The 19,988-nt window shown below is 35.0% G+C and overlaps 1 protein-coding gene across 1 annotated transcript; it reads right to left on the bottom strand.

Annotated features, from left to right (window-relative positions):
- Positions 1-1,847: 1,847 nt before the first annotated feature.
- LOC123667000 (venom protease-like) lies at positions 1,848-12,146 on the bottom strand. The gene is made up of 8 exons (XM_045601008.1): positions 12,036-12,146; positions 10,483-10,636; positions 9,868-10,025; positions 8,637-8,755; positions 7,780-7,932; positions 6,987-7,116; positions 2,780-2,899; positions 1,848-2,048 (listed from the first exon to the last, which is right to left on the bottom strand). Exons 1-8 carry the CDS (start codon positions 12,144-12,146, stop codon positions 1,854-1,856), a joined length of 1,140 nt encoding a protein of 379 aa, XP_045456964.1. The 3' UTR covers positions 1,848-1,853.
- Between the last annotated feature and the right edge of the window lie 7,842 nt (positions 12,147-19,988).

Raw genomic sequence — 19,988 nt, 5'->3', positions numbered from 1 at the left:
TATAATTTTCTAGATTTTTCTGGCAAAAGATTGTGAGTTAATTTTGTTGCCAATTCTAGAATATCCGGAGGCGTACAAATATCATCGTCGCTATCCATTTTTAACTTTTAATTTATTAAATTACATTCACGCGTACGTGTATTGTCACAGTGATTTTGCCGCCATTAAAATCTAACCAATGAGAGCGCAGCTGCGCGCATGCGCGCGATGTTATAATGAGATTTTACGATATCGATGTGGATATTATACCATCATGTGAAATTGCTTAAATTGAGTGTTTTGTTGTCTGTGCTATAACAGTAGTAATTATAAGTCAAGTATTGGAAACATAAGTAGAATGTTACAACATTAGTGTAGATAAAAATATATACATATATACACACATTTTACTATATTTTCATACATTTTTATTATGTTTTTATAACTTTCCGCACATAGATAGTTGCAAGTAGAATAATTGTTACATTTAATATATCAAGCACCCCACGCTTTTTACTCTGAATTGAATTATTCTCATAATAACTTAATTTTTATTATAATTTTATTTTGAAGGAATTAATTTTAATTGATTGTTCGATCTTCTACTACTGTAATATAAACTCTTATGTCATTAAAAATTATTTTCTACTTTTTAGTTCGATTAGCTAGCTATAAAAGCGTGGTTTTTTAGTTTTTTTAAAGTATAATTTATTTTTTATTATTTAGTTAGATTTTTCAATTAATTATTTGCGGATATGTGATAGTACTGAAATGCCTTATGAACTATTTCGTAATCTAGTCATTTAGTCTAGAGCTTTACTGGTGCATGGGGTTTTTCCTGTTAACTTATAGCAATCAAGTTCTTCAATCCGAAGACCGTCTAAAGATCTTACACGAGTAAGGTCCGAAACTGCAGGCATGCGCAGATCGCGTGCTAGCTTTATCTCTCTTACTTCCTTACAGAGGATCCACAAAATAATTTATTAATTCTGGCCGTCTTAATAAGGATATTGGGAAACTTGATACGTGTGCAAAATTTCAAATTAATCAACCTTCTGGAAATTGTTGAAAATTATGCTCAAAGATTCTATTACATACATACATACATTTATACATGCATACATATATACATACCATCCAAGCTAATAAAAGCGTGGTAAAAAAGAGTAACTGCGAAGTCTCTTAGCGATTCTTCTCTGCAAACCTACATTCCGAATCAGTGGTAGTCGTGGATTTATTTTTAACTATAATTATTTTTTGATTTGTAAAATGACGATTCAAAAGTAATTTAGAAGACTGTTTGAATAAAGTAATTAATTTGATTTAATTTTGGAAACAATAAAATACTAACACAAAAAATAATTGTTTACTGGCAAACGAAAAAAAATCGACTTCAATTACATCGACAAGTAATACAACGTAGGTAGACGAAAAAATAGTCAAGTAAATACGCATTATCAAAGATTACTCAAAAGTTGTAATTAGATCTCGATGAAATTTAAATGTGACTACATGATATTATATCATACCATCACATACAATTTACACTTCAGCCTATAATATCCCACTACTGGGCATAATCCTCTTTCCCCATGTAGGAGAAGGACAGGAGCTTAATAACAGAGATAAGGCACAAATGGAAATGTATCATTCAAAATTTGGAGGAGCCCAAATAGAGAAGTACCTCAACCTTACAGAGGCTCACAACTGAATAATTACTAATAATCTTCTGCTGTGGCTAGTAAGATAACCAGAGCTTCTGGTTAGGGTCAGGGATAGGGTCGGGAACGCACTGGCAATGCTACTGGTCTGCTGATTTCTGGTATCCATAGTCCAGAACTTACGCTTGTTAAAATAAAATAACAATAAAAATATTATGTCTTTGTATTAAATTTCATCCACTCATCAGGCCACACACGTTCCACAATCCAATCTAAATAGGCCGTCACTCGCGTGTAGACGCCTACGTTCCCGCCGCACGTATTTGTTCCGAAGGAGACGATGCCCTCAATTGAGTAAGAACAAATAATGTTCGTCATGAGGGCCATTAATGGCCCTCCGCTGTCGCCCTGGAAGTAATAATTAAGTAGAAGTAAGTAATTATTGACTTGCCATGGAAACTGTCAGTAGGAAGGAGGAGAGGGGCGTTTCTCATCTCAAACGTGTGACCAAATAAATAAAAAAATGCTTCACACATATTGGCTCCCAGTAGGATTTTCTCCTGTGTCGGGGTTCCGGAAACAAACACAATACACAAACACAAACGACCAGACATCACCGACAAACATCTATATGGCTAATACAAATGTCTGTCGTGAGCGGGGATCGAACCCGCGCCCACCAGCGCAACAGCCAATGCTTCGACCGCTGCGCTAACGCGTCGTCAATAACAGTCAGGTTTATTATTTAGGTTAGTAATGCAAGGTTCTAAGAATCAGTGCTCTGTTTCTGATCTGGCTGCATGTCTCTGGGGTCTTTCTCTTGGTCTCAAACACCACGCAAAACTCACTCATATACAGAGTAGGCCCAGGCTGATTTGTTTTGTTCGGTTTTATTCATTATCTTGCTTGCGTGTTATCAATTTTAAAATTCGGGAGCAAAAGAAATATCGTTGGTTACTTACGCCTCAATAATTCTTTTCATTACAAAAAACCAAGCACCACCAGATTTTACCACCAAACAGATGGTCTTTGGCAAAACAGACATTTTGTCAATGATATCACTAAGAGGTTAAGAGTCACTGTTCTATATGGAGAAAGAGGCATTTGCTGGATTTATAGGCTGATTAGTTCTCCCATACCTTGCAACTATCCATTACTGTATTTTCTGCTCCGTGAGCGCATATCATAGTCTTCGGGTCGAAAATATCTCCGAAAAGACGCAGGCACGAACTCGTATAATTCTGCTCTCTTATATTCACCTGAAAACATATACGATTGTCTATATTATTCTAATCTTTTGCTACACTGAGAAAAAGGCATACGTTCGGCAGTAGGATACATGTTGAATTGTTATATACTAACGAGCCCGGCGGCATTTTATCCTAAGCAGCATAGCGGCTTTTGTATTAAATATATTTTAATTTTAACACATTGATTTTTCTAATTAAAAATTAAAAACTAACAGAACTTAATTTTTTCCAATAATACGATGTTTTGTCAATAAAACGGTCAATCAATATACTGTAATTAATATTCTTTAAACCTTTTTTTTAAGTCAAAAATGTCCTATATACGCAAATGTATCAGTTACAGTTTTTATTATACACAAAGATTATAATTTTTTTATCATTAGATATATAGTTATACATACCCTTATAACTACCTCAATCTAATAGAATATGACGGTTGGTAAGGTCTCAAGTACTGTTGTGTATATGTTGTAAGGTAGCCAGACTTCCAGGGAAAGGGAGGGGTTAGGCTCGGTAAAACGCTTGAAATGTTTCTGGAGTTGGAGCGTACATTGACTACGGCATCCGCTTAACATCCGGCGGACCATATGCTTGTTTGCACCATTGTAGCATTATTTTTATACAACTAGGTCGGCAAACAAGCGTATGGCCCACCTGATAATAAGCGGTTACCGTAGCATAGAGACGCTGTTGTGATTCACCAACGCAATGCAACAAAATCGCAAATGCGTTGCAGAACCATACTCACCAGCTCTGATATGTTGTAAGTTTGAGGTACTTCACCAGTTGGACTGCTCCAGATGTTGGGCAACATATATCCTACTGGGCCCTACTTTAATAAAATGTTTAAAAAATACAGTAATTGAATGTTGTTTTCTAATGTTTACGTGAATTTCCCTCATTACAATGAAACAACTTTTTCGGATTTTATCGCGGTTTATTATTTATATTATTTTTATACTATAGCGATGCGTTGGCGCAGCGGTCACAGTACTGACTGTTGCGCTGGCGGTCGCGGGTTCGATCCCCATTCACGACAGATATTTGTATTGGCCATATAGATGTTTGTCGTGGTCTGGGCGTTTCTGCTTGTGTATTATTGTGTGTTTCCAGACCCCGACACATACGAAAATCCTACTGGGGGCCGTTGAGTGTGAAGCGTTTATTTATTTATTTATTATTATTATTATTTATATTAATTTTATACAATACAATACAATACAATACAAATACTCTTTATTGTACACTATCAGAGAAAAATTTTACACCGTAAAAGAAAATATAGACATGTACAAAAGGCGGTCTTATCGCTAAAAGAGCGATCTCTTCCAGACAACCTCTAGCATGAAAAGGACATGACAAGAATTAGACGGCATGGAGGTGTACATACATAATATATACATATAATGCGTGAATATACATACATACACATACATACACATACACATATACAGAGTGGGGATGACAATACGACAAAAATTGATAACACAGGTAATACTAGTTTATAGGAGTATTTCAAAACCATCAAAAAAGTTCTAACGTCAAAATCAAAAAAATGATTTTTTCAAACAAACTAAATAAGAAAAATATAATAAAATTATACTACAACATGTGTGACTATAGGTTCACTGACCTGTTATGACGCGCGGTGACACAACGAACTACTACGAACTAGGTACGTTGGTTTGTTTGGTCGGTCATTGTAGGTTACTAAATTTTTAAATTCTATCTAAAATAATTATCTTCTTATAATTTAATTCATTAATTTTGACATGATGTCGCCATTAGTGGCCATATTTTTTAATTTATTAAAAGGTCTAATAATTCTATTTTTTAACTCATCAACTGTATTTACGTCTGTTGAGTACAAGTCGTTTGTTACAAGACTTCACAGAAAATGCGGGATTAAGCATTGATCTTCCCGTATCCTCTGAAAAGCATTTGAAATAGTGCGGCCATCGGTTGGACAAATACGGGTGTTCCCATATCTCTCCCGGTACTTCTGTATTGCTAAATTAGCCTTGCCGTGGATTTCTCCGTAAACAAAAATCATGTACTCCGAAGCTGTGTAATTATAACGTGGCATTGTAAATAAAATAAAAACTATTCTTACTATTAACACTAGCGCCTAATTTCGCACAATTCACCTAATAACTATTAAACTAGGCATTTATTCTACGTTAATGTTCTTGTCACTATAAAAATAAAGCGTTAACATATCGCACAATCACTCCAAGTCTTTCGAGATAATCCAATAATTAATTAAAACGAACAAAACTCGTGCGCATATGTAGAAAATTGACAAATCAACGCGTATGACATCAAGAAACATGAGTACCTAAATAAACGGCACAGAGACCACTGGCCGCTTGTCGCGTACGCGGCAACTCAGGGAAAAACTAAAAACAGGTTATAACATGTTTTGTTTACGCTAGCCTACGCACCAGGGCTGACAGATGTACGATTTTAATCGATACGATTTTTTTTTTAATTTTTACTCATGTACGATCGCTAGACTAAAATCATACGCAAAATGTACGATTTTTATATTCCTATTACCTGGAAGCATTTCATAATTAAAGAAACAACATTCACCGGCAAGCTTGAATTTCGTTAATTTCCCTTACTTGAATGAACCTACCACTTTTATATGAATGAGGACTCTTTGAAAAATCATATAAAGGCTGTATTTGTTTGCTTTCTAATGAAACTTATAATTTATCTTGTGGTAATAATTGCGACTTGAAAAAAAAATACATTTTGAAATAAAAAACAATTTGAAAATTATAAAACACTGGCTCAATTTGCTTTAAATTTGTTATGTTTTCCCCATTACAGTGCAATCTGTAATGTGAACGAGAATTCAGCGAAGTTAATTTAATCAGAACAAAACTTAGAAACAGTTTATCCAATGATACCCATATATTAAGGGCACATTATTAGCCTAGCAATTAATAAGAAGAAACGAAAATGATACGAATTTTAAGCCAACAAATTCTTTTGTTAAAAAATATGACCACAGAAAATTTTGTATGAGTGTGACAAATTTTTCTAGCAGCCCTGGCACAGCCAGTTGTCCTTTACACCGTTAGACGTTCTCAGGGTCATTGCAACACACGTGCCACGTTGATTGTTTTTTTCAGCTGTTGCAAGATTTAATATTTTAATGTAATAACGTGGTATTTTATTATTAATAATTGTTGTTATTGTTATTTGTTGTCTTTATCACATTTGTTGAACTGCTCGAGCAAAAGTTTCGCGAATATTTTGATCTTGAAATAAATATAGTCAATGAAATACTTAAATTTATTAAATATTGTTGATATGCCATGTGTGCTCCCCGTGATATTACCTACTTGCAAAAACTATGTTAGATTCAGAATTTAGATTATCAGAATTTAAAATTTAAGCATTAAAAGAAACAATAAATTTTTAAAAAACAAACAATTATAAAAAGAAAATTATTAGAATCATACTGAATATTAAAACTATTTAACAAATGTTTTTAATATGTCTTAACACAACACTGACCTACCAAAATAGATAACAATTTTGCACGTTTTTAAATTACGCGTACGCGTAATATTATGTTTGTACCGATCGCGCTCAAAGGGTCGTTAACCTGCGGGTAACCGTTTATTAATGTTATACAACACGTAGTAATTTTAAAAAATGAAAAATCATATTTTTTGACTAAACTACTGGATGTATTTTATTGATTTTTTGTATGTGGGCTTGGAATATCATTACATATACGATGTCAAAGTTATTGTCGTATTGTCATCCCCACCCTGTATATACATATACATACATACATATATATACATATACACATATACACATACATACACATATACATACACATATATATATATCAAATATATATAAACATAATATATAAAGAATATGAAAATACAAATATACATACGACAGAAGAGAGGAAGGACCGGCTAAAGTCATTGTCAGTAATATTTGTAGTAAGTTAATTGTTTCTGTAAATTATCTGTAACGTCATGTATCGAAAAATCTTAATAAGCCACGATAACATCCGAAAACGTTGTTTCATTATAGTGAGTAATTAAATGGTTAATCTTACGTAGCGCAACTCATCCGATGTATCCCCGCGGGAGTTTATCTGCCCCCATCCAGCCACGATCCTATGGTCAGTTATTTTTCGATCGGAAACAGGCAGGCATATTGGTCTTATAAACTCGTTAAATTTGACCCTGCGTGAAATAAAATTTCGTTATACAAAATTCACAACGACGTGTTGGTGCAACGTTCACAGCACTGGTTTGTGGCTGTTACGCTGGCGGTTGCGGGTTCAACAACCGTACATGACAAATATTTGTATTGGCCATACAGAATTTTGGCGTGGTCTGGGTGTTTGTGCAGTCCTTGTGGATCTCCCCAACGTTCCTCGGAGAGCACGTTAAGCCGTCGGTTATGGTTGCTATCACATACACCTGATAACAATCGTTACTCATAAGTAGGGAATATATCCACCAACCCGCGTTGGAGCAACGTGGTGGATTAAGCTCTGATCCTTCTCCTACATGGGGAAAGAGGCCTATGCCCAGCGGTGGGAAGCTGACAAGCTGAAACAGGCAGGCTGAAGCGTATACAAATTTCAGGATGATCACACTGATTAATGCTTGAAAAGCTCTTTTAATTATGAAACTACATAGGTATAAGTAAAAAAAGCCTCACAGCCAAGGGACCCCACTAGGATTTAATCCTATGTCACAAACGCCCAAAGTCACGGTCAATACAATATCAAATACTCCGGTCTACTTTTTCTCAAGGGGCTTGGCAAAGCTAAGTGATAACGAAGTTTCAATACTTTCTTAACTCTATTAAACTATAGTGCATCTACTTTGGTTGCCTACCTTTCATGTAACCTTAGTAGCGCTATATCGTACATTTTTGTTTCACTATTCATTTGATACAGCTTGTGTGGTATCGTATTTATCACGTTCACCAAAAGACTATCATGACTTTTCTTATTCAGGGTTCCCAGTAGCGCGTAGTAGATTCGACCACTAAAAGAAAAAAATAAAAATTAAATGCTTGCTCAACGGTATTTGAAAATACTTTTTCAAAATAAGACTCGTAACTTTTTGGTGCGTATACCGATTTTAAAGATTTATTTTTAATCGAAAGCTGGTACTGGAAGTGTGTTCCTATTTTGACTGTGATCTTAAGTAAGTAATGTGATCTACACCTGATAGCGATCGTTACTCATAGTAGAAAATATATCCTCTACCCGCATTGAAGCTGTGTGATGATTAAGCTCTGAACCTTCTACACAGGGAAAGAGTATTATGCCCACCAGTGCGATATTATAGACTGAAGCGTACAGTTGCACGCCATATTGCTAAATATCACTTGTTTGTCTTTCAGAGAACCTGCCATTTGTAACCTAAAACATTTGGTAGAAACTTTGAATTTTTGGAGAGAGCGTTGAGTATATAATTGGTATAACCAAATATAATTACAGTTTAGTTTTTAACCAAAATAGTCACACTTTACTTTTCCGTACCAATGGCTTAAGAAGAGAAACGGAGATAGCAATTAACCTGTTATACAGAGTTACAGATAAAACTTTGATAACAAGAAAAAAGAATAACAAGAAAAACAAAATCCAAAACAGACACAAGTTAACTAAGTAATTTTATTGCTGTAAGCGATGTCTACCAGACAACCTTTCGTGAAAGCTATTTTATTAGACGAATAATTTACTTACTAATTAGGAGACCATACAACATGAGCAGCTGTCAGTATGAAGTTCTCGCTGATCAGAGATCCTCCCCCTACCCATATAATATCCGCATCCTTTTTTGGATCTTGACAACCAACAACAGCCTGGAATTTACAATTTTTTTTAATACAATTACGGTCACAAGTAAGCATACGTTCTATCTGATACTAAGTAGATACCGTAGCCTCTGGACGTCTGCAAAACCAGGAGTATTGAAAACGCGTTGCTGATTCCAGGAATTCTGGCTAACTTGCTCATCATAACATACTCATCATATATAGCAACTATTAGTAACTTAAAAGCAAAATGTGCAAATTGCCTTAAAATTTAAAATTATAACATTAATGATTGTCTTTGCTCGCAAACGAAAATAAACGACCTCAATTACATCCACAAGTAATACAAAATAAGTTGACGAAAAAATTAACAAACGCACTAGTCGTCTCTACGATTTTTGAGGGTTCCTTTCGATTTCTCTAGAATTCCTTCATCAGACCCTGATTTCCTTATCATAGTATCACCCCTGGGATATCTCCAATCTAACAAAAAGATAATTATCAACATCAACAAGAATTACCAAAATCGGTTCATAAACGACGAAGTTATCCCCGAACATACATAAAACAAGATATACGATCGAATTGAGTAAACTCCTCCTTTTTGGAAGTCGGTTTAAAATAGTTGTATGTGCAAATAAATAGATCAAATCTAATTTGTACGATTTTATTTTTGTGTTACCCATACATTAGGAAATTCTAAACATTTTTTAATATCATATCAAAAATCGACCGTTCCAGCGGGGTCAGCATCGGATCGGGATCAGCAGTTTGAAACTTTGAATAGGTTATGGGTTTCTGTAAAGAACTCACTATAGACGGCGCCACGGTCGCTTAGACCGAAAATAAAAATCTTCATATCAAAAATTTCGATCTAGCGGGTAAATCGTTCCATAGCTTAATTGGCTCGAGCACCGACACGGTCAGTCGGAGATGCAGGTTCGATCCCCGCTGGAACGGTCGATTTGATATGATAAAAAAAAATGTTAACAAATTTAATTTTATGTTTGTTTTAATGAATTAGTTATAATTAAATTGAAGGTACGACCGATTTAGGATGCGGATTCTGTAGAGAAGAATCAGCAAAATACAGTTTATCATTGAAATGTGTATGAATAAAGGATGATTTAATTATTCAGTTCTAAGTTATGACAACTTACCATGTGCGGGAATTGTCTGAGAAAAGCTGGGTCTGCACCGATCATTCTTAATTTGTAGTTGGTTTTGGGTATACCACAAGTGTTTTGTCTTGTAAATATTTCGGGGTTGTTCTCATCGTTGACGCATTTATAGACATATCTCTGGTAGCTTAGGCATTCTGAAAAATAATTTTGTGGAATTCATGTTCTAATTTATCAGTATGTGTCTCTATGTGTCTATAGGTGTGTTAAGCTTGTTGGTATTCCTTACACAAATATTTATTATGAGAGGGGATGGAACGCGCTACCTCCAGGGCAATTAGGCAGAGCTGTGATCGTTGCATAACCACGTGGTCTGACATATGAGATCTGACATGACAAACAAAATCAGCCTGTAACATCCTCCATCTGAGAAAAGGCCTTTTCTTCTAATATAATAGTACTGGATTTAGGTCCACTACCGCTCTGCTCCAACACTGGCCGATGGATAATTTGTCTACTATATGTAGCGACTGCTATCAGCTATCTGTGATAACGATTCTACAAAGTCATACACCCAGACTAAAAAAAATATATGTCCTAGGAGTTATCCATAAAATACGTTCGCAAACGGGCGTAATAAATAAGTTTACTTACTATTCCAAAGAAATTGCTCGATCGGGGTGATGTTTAGTGATGGTGCTGGCAGTGGAGGAGCTTGACTCTTGCAACCTTCCGGCTCAGGAGGCTCGGGTACCTGGGGTTGATTCTTACAGCACAGAAACGGTTGTTTTCCTTCATAGCGACAAGTCTGGAACATGCAACGAAAAAATATAACACTTTGTACTCATATCCTCATAGTGGGATGGAAATAGTTGTTGGGAAGTAGAGATGATACAAATACAAATAACGCAAAGAAAACAAAAACCAGAGCTCAAATGTGAATGGCTTGTCGAAAAATTTGCTACGAGCGTACCATCCACTTATTGTACATAGTAAATAAGTAAATATTATTAAAGTCTAGTCAGTTGCAAGTTATACATATGCATACCAACCCTCTTAGAATAGTACGTAACCGTTTCGCTGACTTAGCATTGGCATCGGTAGTTCATAGAATTAAGTAGGAGACAAAACATAGATATTAATTAATTCTTGAATTTATTTTGAAGAGACATAAACCTATTAATATATATTTTATTGGAGTCAGAAACATGGCAGCCTATAAATCGGCAACATATTTCTTGTTTAATTTCTTCAATCTATACAAATAAATAAAATTGGAGTGTCTGTTTGTAATATTAAAATAACCGTTTTTAACCGAATTCAAAAAAAGGAGAAGGTTAATCAATTCGACCGTATATATATTTTTTATGTATGTTCGGGGATAACTCCGTCGTTTATGAACCGATTTTGATAATTCTTTTTTTGTTGGAAAGGAGATATCCCTAGTTTGGTACCATGATAGGGCAACCAGAATCTAATGATGAGATTCTAGAGAATCGAGGGAAAATCCGCATAACTTGTCAATGGGTATACCGATTTTGATGATTTTTAATTTAATCGAAAGCTGATGCTTATCATGTGGTCACATTTAAATTTCATCGAGATTTGATTACAACTTTTGGAGTTGGAGTGGAGATCTTTGATAATGCGTATTTACTTGACTATTTTTTCGTCTACCTACGTTGTATAACTTCTCGATATGATTGAAGTAGATTTTTTTAGTAAATGCATATGGATGGTTACACGATACATATACCAAAACAACATTTTTACAATTTTTATCTGTTTCTCTATCTGTTTGTTCCGGCTAATCTCTGAAACGGCTGGACTTATTTTTACGTGTATTTTGCTGGCCAATAGCTGATGTAATAATGACTTAGGCTACTTTTATTTTAGAAATTTATTTATTTTAAAACTGCGATCTGAACAAAAACTTTTTTGTTAAATTCCACTTGGACGAAATCGCGGGCACAGCTAGTTTTAAATATAAATATAAATAGTTTTTTTTTCTTTATTTAAGGAGTTTTAGTCCATTAGGACTACGCCACTCCATAGGAATATCGGACATTTACATACAAGAAATTAATGAGGCCGTCGTCGCATACCAATGTTTACAATCTTGTACAATAGTTTAGCCGGTTCTGAGAGAGGATACGCCAAAATTGAATTACAACCTCCAAGCTGTTTATTGAGTTATTTTGAGTTACTTGCAGCATATCATTTCTAATATCTTCATTTCGGACACATTCCACCATAATGTGAACTGCATCTTCAATGATGCCGCATTCGGTACACAACGGAGATGGTACCTTTTTCATCAGGTAAGCAAACTTATTAAGTGGAAGTTTTAAAAACCCTTTGTCCAAAGAGAAAGTTTCCCTAGCAGTAGTAGCGGTGTTTTATATAGATATACTAGCAACCCGCTCCGGCTTCGCCAGGGTATAAAACATAATTATAGCCTATTTCATTCACTGAAAAAATGATTAAAATCGATCCAGTAGTTTTGATTTATTTATTCATTACTGCCCGTGGCCCGCACGCGTTAACTTTAGAGTAAAAACCGGCCGGAACCGCCGCAAACGCTACGTACCGCAATTTTTAAATGTGTAATATCTTCGAAAATATTCATTTAAATCATATGCTGTAAAGCGCTATATAGATCTATATTAAATCAGCAATGTATTTAAGGTATTTAATTAGATAAAAATTAATGCTGTATTGGTTAAAATCGCTTTGAAAATTAGCCATTATTTGCCGTAAAAAGTAAATGACAAAAAACTATTATTGTGGGATATGCATAAGAGATAGACATATACCGTAGCGGAGTTTTCTGTAGACCTTTTCAATGTGTACAATACTTAGTACATTATTTTGATAAATCTCGTAGGGTTCAGCCTGCGTTTGAAATGTAAGCGGAAAAAATGTAATTATTTACAACATCACATTAGAAACCTCAAAAATAACAGTATTCCTCCACTATTTAATGAATGTTATTATACATATAAACCTTCCTCTTCAATCATTCTATCTATTCAACAAACCGCATTAAAATCCGTTGCGTAGTTTTAAAGTTTTAAGCATACATAGGGACATAGGGACAGAGGAAGCGACTTTGTTTTATACCATGTAGTGATATTTATATATAAATTTTTTTTTCTATTTCTTTTTTATTTATGTGGTGACTATGGGCAACACACATGAGTTCACGTCATTTCTAGCGCGAGTTTGTGGAGGCCTATGCCCAGCAGTGGACTGCAATAAGCTGAAGTAATGATGATGATATATTTATTATTTGCATGATAATATTTATTCAATATTTAAGAACGTGATAACAACAAAAAGCTGTCAGTGTCGGACAATCCTAGCAATTCTACACGGTTTTAGAACTGCTGGTCTGAAGTTAAACTATTGTGACAAAAAAAAAATGCACGCCCTATAATAACAAATATTTTATGTAGTAAAAATGGCAAGGACAACTAAGAGCCCGTGGATGTCGTTAATATAAGAAACTATATATATATAACACACACAAAACATACATTTGTGTATATGCCATACATATATTGGGATTATCTGGGCGTTTGTGCTTATATATTGTGCGTTTTTGCGGACCACTGGTACATGTGTAAGTCCTACTGGAGTTGAGTGTAAGGCGTTTATTTGTTTATTTATTAAATTATTAAGTTGCAAAAAAAAATTAAGTAGGCAGAGTTTTGCATTTCGGAAACACTTTAACAGTCACCGATTATTTTCTAAGATGTTATTTTGAATAAAAATTATTCCTCATCATCTTACCACATTGGCAGCTGCTATTACACCATCGTGAGTCGCCTTAAAGTATTTCTGGAATACCCCAGTCGTATGCATAAGGTTTTGTGACGGGCAGCATACGACTTTTGTGCCATCATAATCGAATCCGCAAGCCTGAAAAATGACTTTAATTTAGTACAAGTAAATCACGGTATTACAATAACCTGTGGTCGCCAATTGGTCGAAATTCGACCATAATTAAATTAAATTATAAGTTTGAACATTATTAGGTTTATATTGTCACAGACTATACTTCTATAATAATAAACAAAAGAGTATATACGCGTGTGTGTGTCAAATACAATATAGTGCGTGTAAATTTTTTTTTATTAAATAATTTTTTTTTATCCATAATAAAAAAAATATCCTATCCTCTCTAAGTTCTTTCTTTATATAAACTATAAGTGTGCGAAATTTTATACTCCTTCGTCCGCGCAATTTTCGTCAAAAAGGTAATTCTGTAGGAATTATAGATGACGTTCCACGTGAAAAAAATTCTGTGAAATGTTTTTAATTATAAATTGTAGCCGTGTTTTCGCATACAGGAGAGGCATCATGCAGAACGAGTCTATTTAAACAAAGTCAAATTTAAAAACCTGATCTATTAGGCTGACAGAATCCTCAATTTGAAGGAACCCAGTTAGGATTCGACCAAACTATATATAAATAAATAAAATGATTTAAATAAACTCACTGGGGGTTTCCTTTGTTCTTGATTTACTATTGTAACTGCGTAAGGACACTCGTTGATGCGACGACATATTCCAGTAACATTTTGAACAGAACATGGTATTTCTGTAAAGAAAAAAAAAAAAAAAAAAAAATATATATATATATATATATAATATACAACCAGTGTCATCGCTTTATTGGGTTCTTCCAGATAACCATAAAATAGACAATTTTCTAATTTTGACTGAGGTAGGGCACAGCAGGAAATTTCCTGCTCAAAATATGGAGCAGCCCGATTGGGGTAGTACCTCGACCTTACAGAAGATCACAGCTAAATAATACTGTTTTCGAGCAGTGTTGTGTTCCTGTTGGTGAGTAAGGTGACCAGAGCTCCTGGGGGTAACTGGGGATTGGGTCGGCAACGTGCTTGCGATGCTTCTGGTGTTGCAGACGTCTTTAAGCTACAGTAATAGCTTACCATCAGGTGAGCCGTACGCATGTTTGCCGATCTAGTTACATAAAAAAGACGCAATTCAGATTTTTATAAACTCTTCTCCTTATCGTGGGCTAGTAACCGAAGTGGGATATTAAGTTCCAATGTATACTAACTATTTATTCACTTACCTACAAAAAGGTCAAACAGGTTGTTCAGAACGTTCTACTTACATTGAACTACAATGATAGCGAGGAACTGCTTAAGTGAAAGCATTTGAAATCTGTGTCTTTGTCCCCTCTGTTCAGTGGCTTAACCCGATCCGTGCCCACATGCACACACGCACACACACACACACACACACACACTCGCAGACAGGCACACATCACTTCAAGATACATATTATAAAACATACAAGACTCTTGTACTATCATTACAGGAGGAATCACCGCCTGCCTAAGATACAGGACTTTCCCACTTTTATAATACAGTGTACAGATATATTATTATACAATTAAAATAAGCATTCACACATGAACACCCACGTAGAATTACACTAAATAAATAACAATTTATAGAAAATAAAACATATATATTGTCATTGCTTTCCGTTAGTGGAAGTCGGATAAACGGTCGGTCCTGGCGGGCGTGTAAGTACCCGCAATTTACAAAAATTGTTTACGATGACGATGCGATTACTCTTTGTTTACTCACAGTTCTAAAATTATTTATTGAGTTGTTTTATAGTTTTTTTTTTTGTCATTGACTACTGTTATATTCTCATAGAAATGTATATGTTTCTGATATCTGTATGCTGAAGATATTTATAAATGCTTGGCTAAAATAAAGAATTTATTATTATTATTATCATCATATGTATTAATACGTTAAGGTTAATCTATTTTTTTTAATGTATCTTCGGGGATAACTCTGTCGTTTATGAACCGATTTTGATAATTCTTTTTTTGTTGGAAAGAAAATATCTCTAGTTTGGTACTATGATAAGGAAACCAGGATCTGATGATGGGATCCCAGATAAATCGAGAGAAATTCTCGAAAATCCGCATAACTTTTTACTGGGTGTACCGATTTTGATGATTTTTAATTTAATCGAAAGTCGATGTTTATCATGTGGTCACATTTAAATTTCATCGAGATATAATTACAACTTTTGGAGTAATCTTTGATAATGTGTATTTACTTGACTTTTTTTCGTCTACCTACGTTGTATTACTTGTCGATATAATTGAAGTCAGTTTTTCTTCGTTTGCCTGCAAACACAATTATTAAAAAATCTTCACAGTTACTTCACGCAAATTATATATCTTTTTATAGATAATTACTTGCTCTACCGGCATCCACAGCTGTAAAATATATCATTGCTTTTGTTTTTGTAAATTAACTAATTATTAAAATTATTTCTCTTTAGGTATTTATTATTATTGTTATAATGAAACAAATTTTTCGGATTTTATCGCGGTTTATTAAATTTTTTATATACCCGACGTTTTGGATACATTACAGCAACCTTGGTCACGGGAGGACTCCTCTGTTGTGTTGTTGTAGTTGTTTTATTATAACGCGCGTATTAAATTCGCGTAAACATTAGAAAACTCTTCTCCTTCGTTTTATGCATTAGTAAATATGGAAAAAGAATAAACAATATTAATCTTATAATACTTTTGCTAAATTAGTCAAAGATAAATATTTCTGTCTGATTAAGGTAATTTTCCAGTCTGGTTGCTCCAGATTTTAAACAGAATTAAGCTGTTCTAAATTTGTAAAAAATGTATTCGTATTTGTTTTTTTAAGTACATTAATTTCTGCACTAATAAAAACAAGTTTTCTTTTTTTGGTAGTATTAGTCAAAAGTCAAGTGTGCTGTGTGGCTACGGGTGCTGTGTGGCTACGGCACTAAAGAATTTAGCCACCCTGTCTCTTCTCGTGGGTGTCGTAAGAGGCGACTAAGGGATAGTAAGGTTCCACAACCACCTTGGAACTTAAGAAGCCGACCGATGGCGGGATAATCATCCAACTGCTGGCTTTGAAATACACAGGCCGAAGACGGGCAGCAGCGTCTTCGGTGCGACAAAGCCAGTACTGCGGTCACCAACCCGCCTGCCCAGCGTGGTGACTATAGGCAAAACACATGAGTTCACGTTATTTTTGGCGTCAACTTGTGGAGGCCTATGTCCAACAGTGGACTGTATAGGCTGTAATGATGATGATGATGATGATGATTTGTCAAAAGTCGATTTATTATGGAATGACATCAACCTGACTTCTTGACTCATTTATGACGTCTATGGGTACACATACAGTGAACACGAATATGATTAAATCTGGGAGTAATCAAATATATATATAATAATGTGCTTTTTGGCTACGGCAGTAAAGAATATAGCCACCCCCTCTCCGTGGGTGACGTAGGAGGCGACTAAGGGATAACACAGTTCCACTACCACCTTGGAACTTAAAAGCCGATCGATGGCGGGATAACCATCCAACTCGTGGCTTTGAAATACACAGGCCGAAGACGAGCAGCAGCGTCATCGGTGCGACAAAGCCAGCCCTGCGGTCACCAACCCGCCTGCCCAGCGTGGTGACTATGGGCAAAACACATGAGTTCACTACATTTTTGGTGCGAACTTGTGGAGGCCTACGTCCAGCAGTGACTGTGATAGGCTGAAGTGAGTGAGTGAGATACGTTTTTAGGACCCTATTAAAACAAGCGCTTATACCTAATTATATAATAATAATTATAGGAATCTAGATTTAAGTCGCTAATTATTCCGTTACTTTCTTTTTGAATACTGCCAACCAAACATTTTTCCTATCATGCAAATAATTTCTTAAGAATTTATTTATTTATTTATTGACTCACTAACAGTATTTCAAACAATACAATACAATAATCTGTACTCCACAATATTAAGATAGTATGCATGCCATCTTTCTACATCTCATCTTCTTTATACAGTCAAAAATGGGAAAAAAAAAACAAAAAAAAAAAACTAATGTGACTTCACGTTACATACTCGTGAGATCGATATAATTTGTGAGTTTAATTCAATTTCCTCCATTTTTATTCTTAGAAATATTAAAATAACAGAAATTAAACTTACTTGTTTTAGGCTTTCTACACAAAACACACTCAAATATTATTAAAAATATAACTATATATTTCAAACAACTCATTGCTACGGTAAATAAGTATATGTTATTTAATACATAATAACTTAAATATTATGTTACGACCGGCTGTTATCACCGCTGTCTGTATTATGACTAATTAAAACATTTGTAAACAATTGTACTTTAAATACATACACATAAAATAAGTTTTTTTTTGTACGTACGCAATTGTTTTAAAATTAGAAAAAAAAATTAAAAGTAGAACATTTTTTTACTGTATATTGCTTTTATAACTCTAGAGTTCCGCTCGATGGTAAGCTAATACCGTAGCCTGTAGACGCTTGCTACCAGAAGCATCTTGTGATTTTCCTGGCAAACCCGTATCCACGACCCTCCCCAGGTACTCTCTACCGTACTCACCACAGGAACACAACACTGCTTGAAAACAGTATTATTTGTCTGCAAAGTTGAGAAACTTCTCCAGTTGGGCTGCTGCAAGTTGAGCAAGACCCACTTGTTCCCTACTCGTATTCATTTGATGTACTCAATCCCTTGTGCTGTGTGGCTACGGCACTAAAGAATATAGCCACCCCCTCTCTTCCCGTGGGTGTCGTAAGAGGCGACTAAGGGGTAACAAGGTTCCACTACCACCTTGGAACTTAAGAAGCCGACCGATGGCGGAATAACCATCTAACCGCTGGCTTTGAAACACACAGGCTGAAGACGGGCAGCAGCGTCTTAGGTGCGACAAAGCCAGCCCTGCCCTGCGGTCACCAACCCGCCTGCCCAGCGTGGTGACTATGGGCAAAACACATGAGTTCACGCATTTTTGGCGCGAACTTGTGAAGGTCTATGTCCAGCAGTAGACTGCAATAGGCTGGAATGATGATGAATATGATGATGACTCAATCCCTTTTTTAAATTTTAAAAAGTCTGTCAACTCGTAGTTATCGTCGTTGACGTCAAATAATGAATTACTGCTAGTTCAAATCTGTCGCAATATATGCAATCCTAATATATATATATATCTCCTCAAAAAATAAAGTTTTAAGTCCGAGACTATAAATTTTCTTAATAACTTGGCAATGAACAGGTAATAATTTTAAAATGTTAACAATTAATAATTGTGTTTGCAGGCAAACGAAGAAAAACTGACTTCAATTATATCGACAAGTAATACAACGTAGGTAGACGAAAAAATTTCAAGTAAATACACATTATCAAAGATTACTCCAAAAGTTGTAATTATATCTCGATGAAATTTAAATGTGACCACATGATAAACATCGACTTTCGATTAAATTAAAAATCATCAAAATCGGTACACCCAGTAAAAAGTTATGCGTTCCTCCAGGGTTTCCTTCGATTTCTCTGGGATCCCATCGTCAGATCCTAGTTTCCTTATCATGATACCACACTTAGTATATATACGGGCGAATTGAGTTTCCTTCTCCTTTTTTAAGTCGGTTAAAAAAGGAGGAGGTTCTCGAGTTGACTGTATTTTTCTGGTATCTCATAACTTTTTAATGGGTGTATAGATTTTGATGATTCTTTTTTAAATCAAATCTTGATGCTTGTCATGTAATCTCATTTCAATTTGACAGAGATCTGACGATATTAAAATTATGTCTATTTGTGTCTATTTCATTGTTATATTTTCGACTACTTAAAGAGGTATGTCGTATTAGGCACTTGTCGATGTTAATTATTAACTGAGGCATAGCAAGAAATTTCTTACTCAAAATATGAAGCAGTCCGTCTGGCGATGTACCTCGACTTTACAGAAGATCACAGCTAAATAATACTGTTTTTAAGCAGTGTTGTGTTCCTGTTGGTGAGTAAGTCGACCAGAGCTCCTGGGGGAAATTTGGAATAGGGTCAGCAATGCATTTGCAATAAAGTGTTGCAGCGTACTATGTCTCTGATTGTGATATGTGATTCTTCTCTGTACAATGTACATTCCGAATCGGTGGGAGCTTTACTTCTACAAATTTAATTTAGTTTTAAAGTTTTGATTTGTAAAATGACAATTCGAAAGTGCTCTTTGAGCCTATTTGAATAAAGCTGTTTTCGATTTTGATTATGATTTTGTCGTGAGCCGTAAGCTTGT

This window comes from Melitaea cinxia, chromosome 27 (assembly GCF_905220565.1).
Source record: "Melitaea cinxia chromosome 27, ilMelCinx1.1, whole genome shotgun sequence".
Lineage (NCBI taxonomy): Eukaryota > Metazoa > Arthropoda > Insecta > Lepidoptera > Nymphalidae > Melitaea > Melitaea cinxia.
This window is presented reverse-complemented; position numbering and strand designations above follow the sequence as displayed.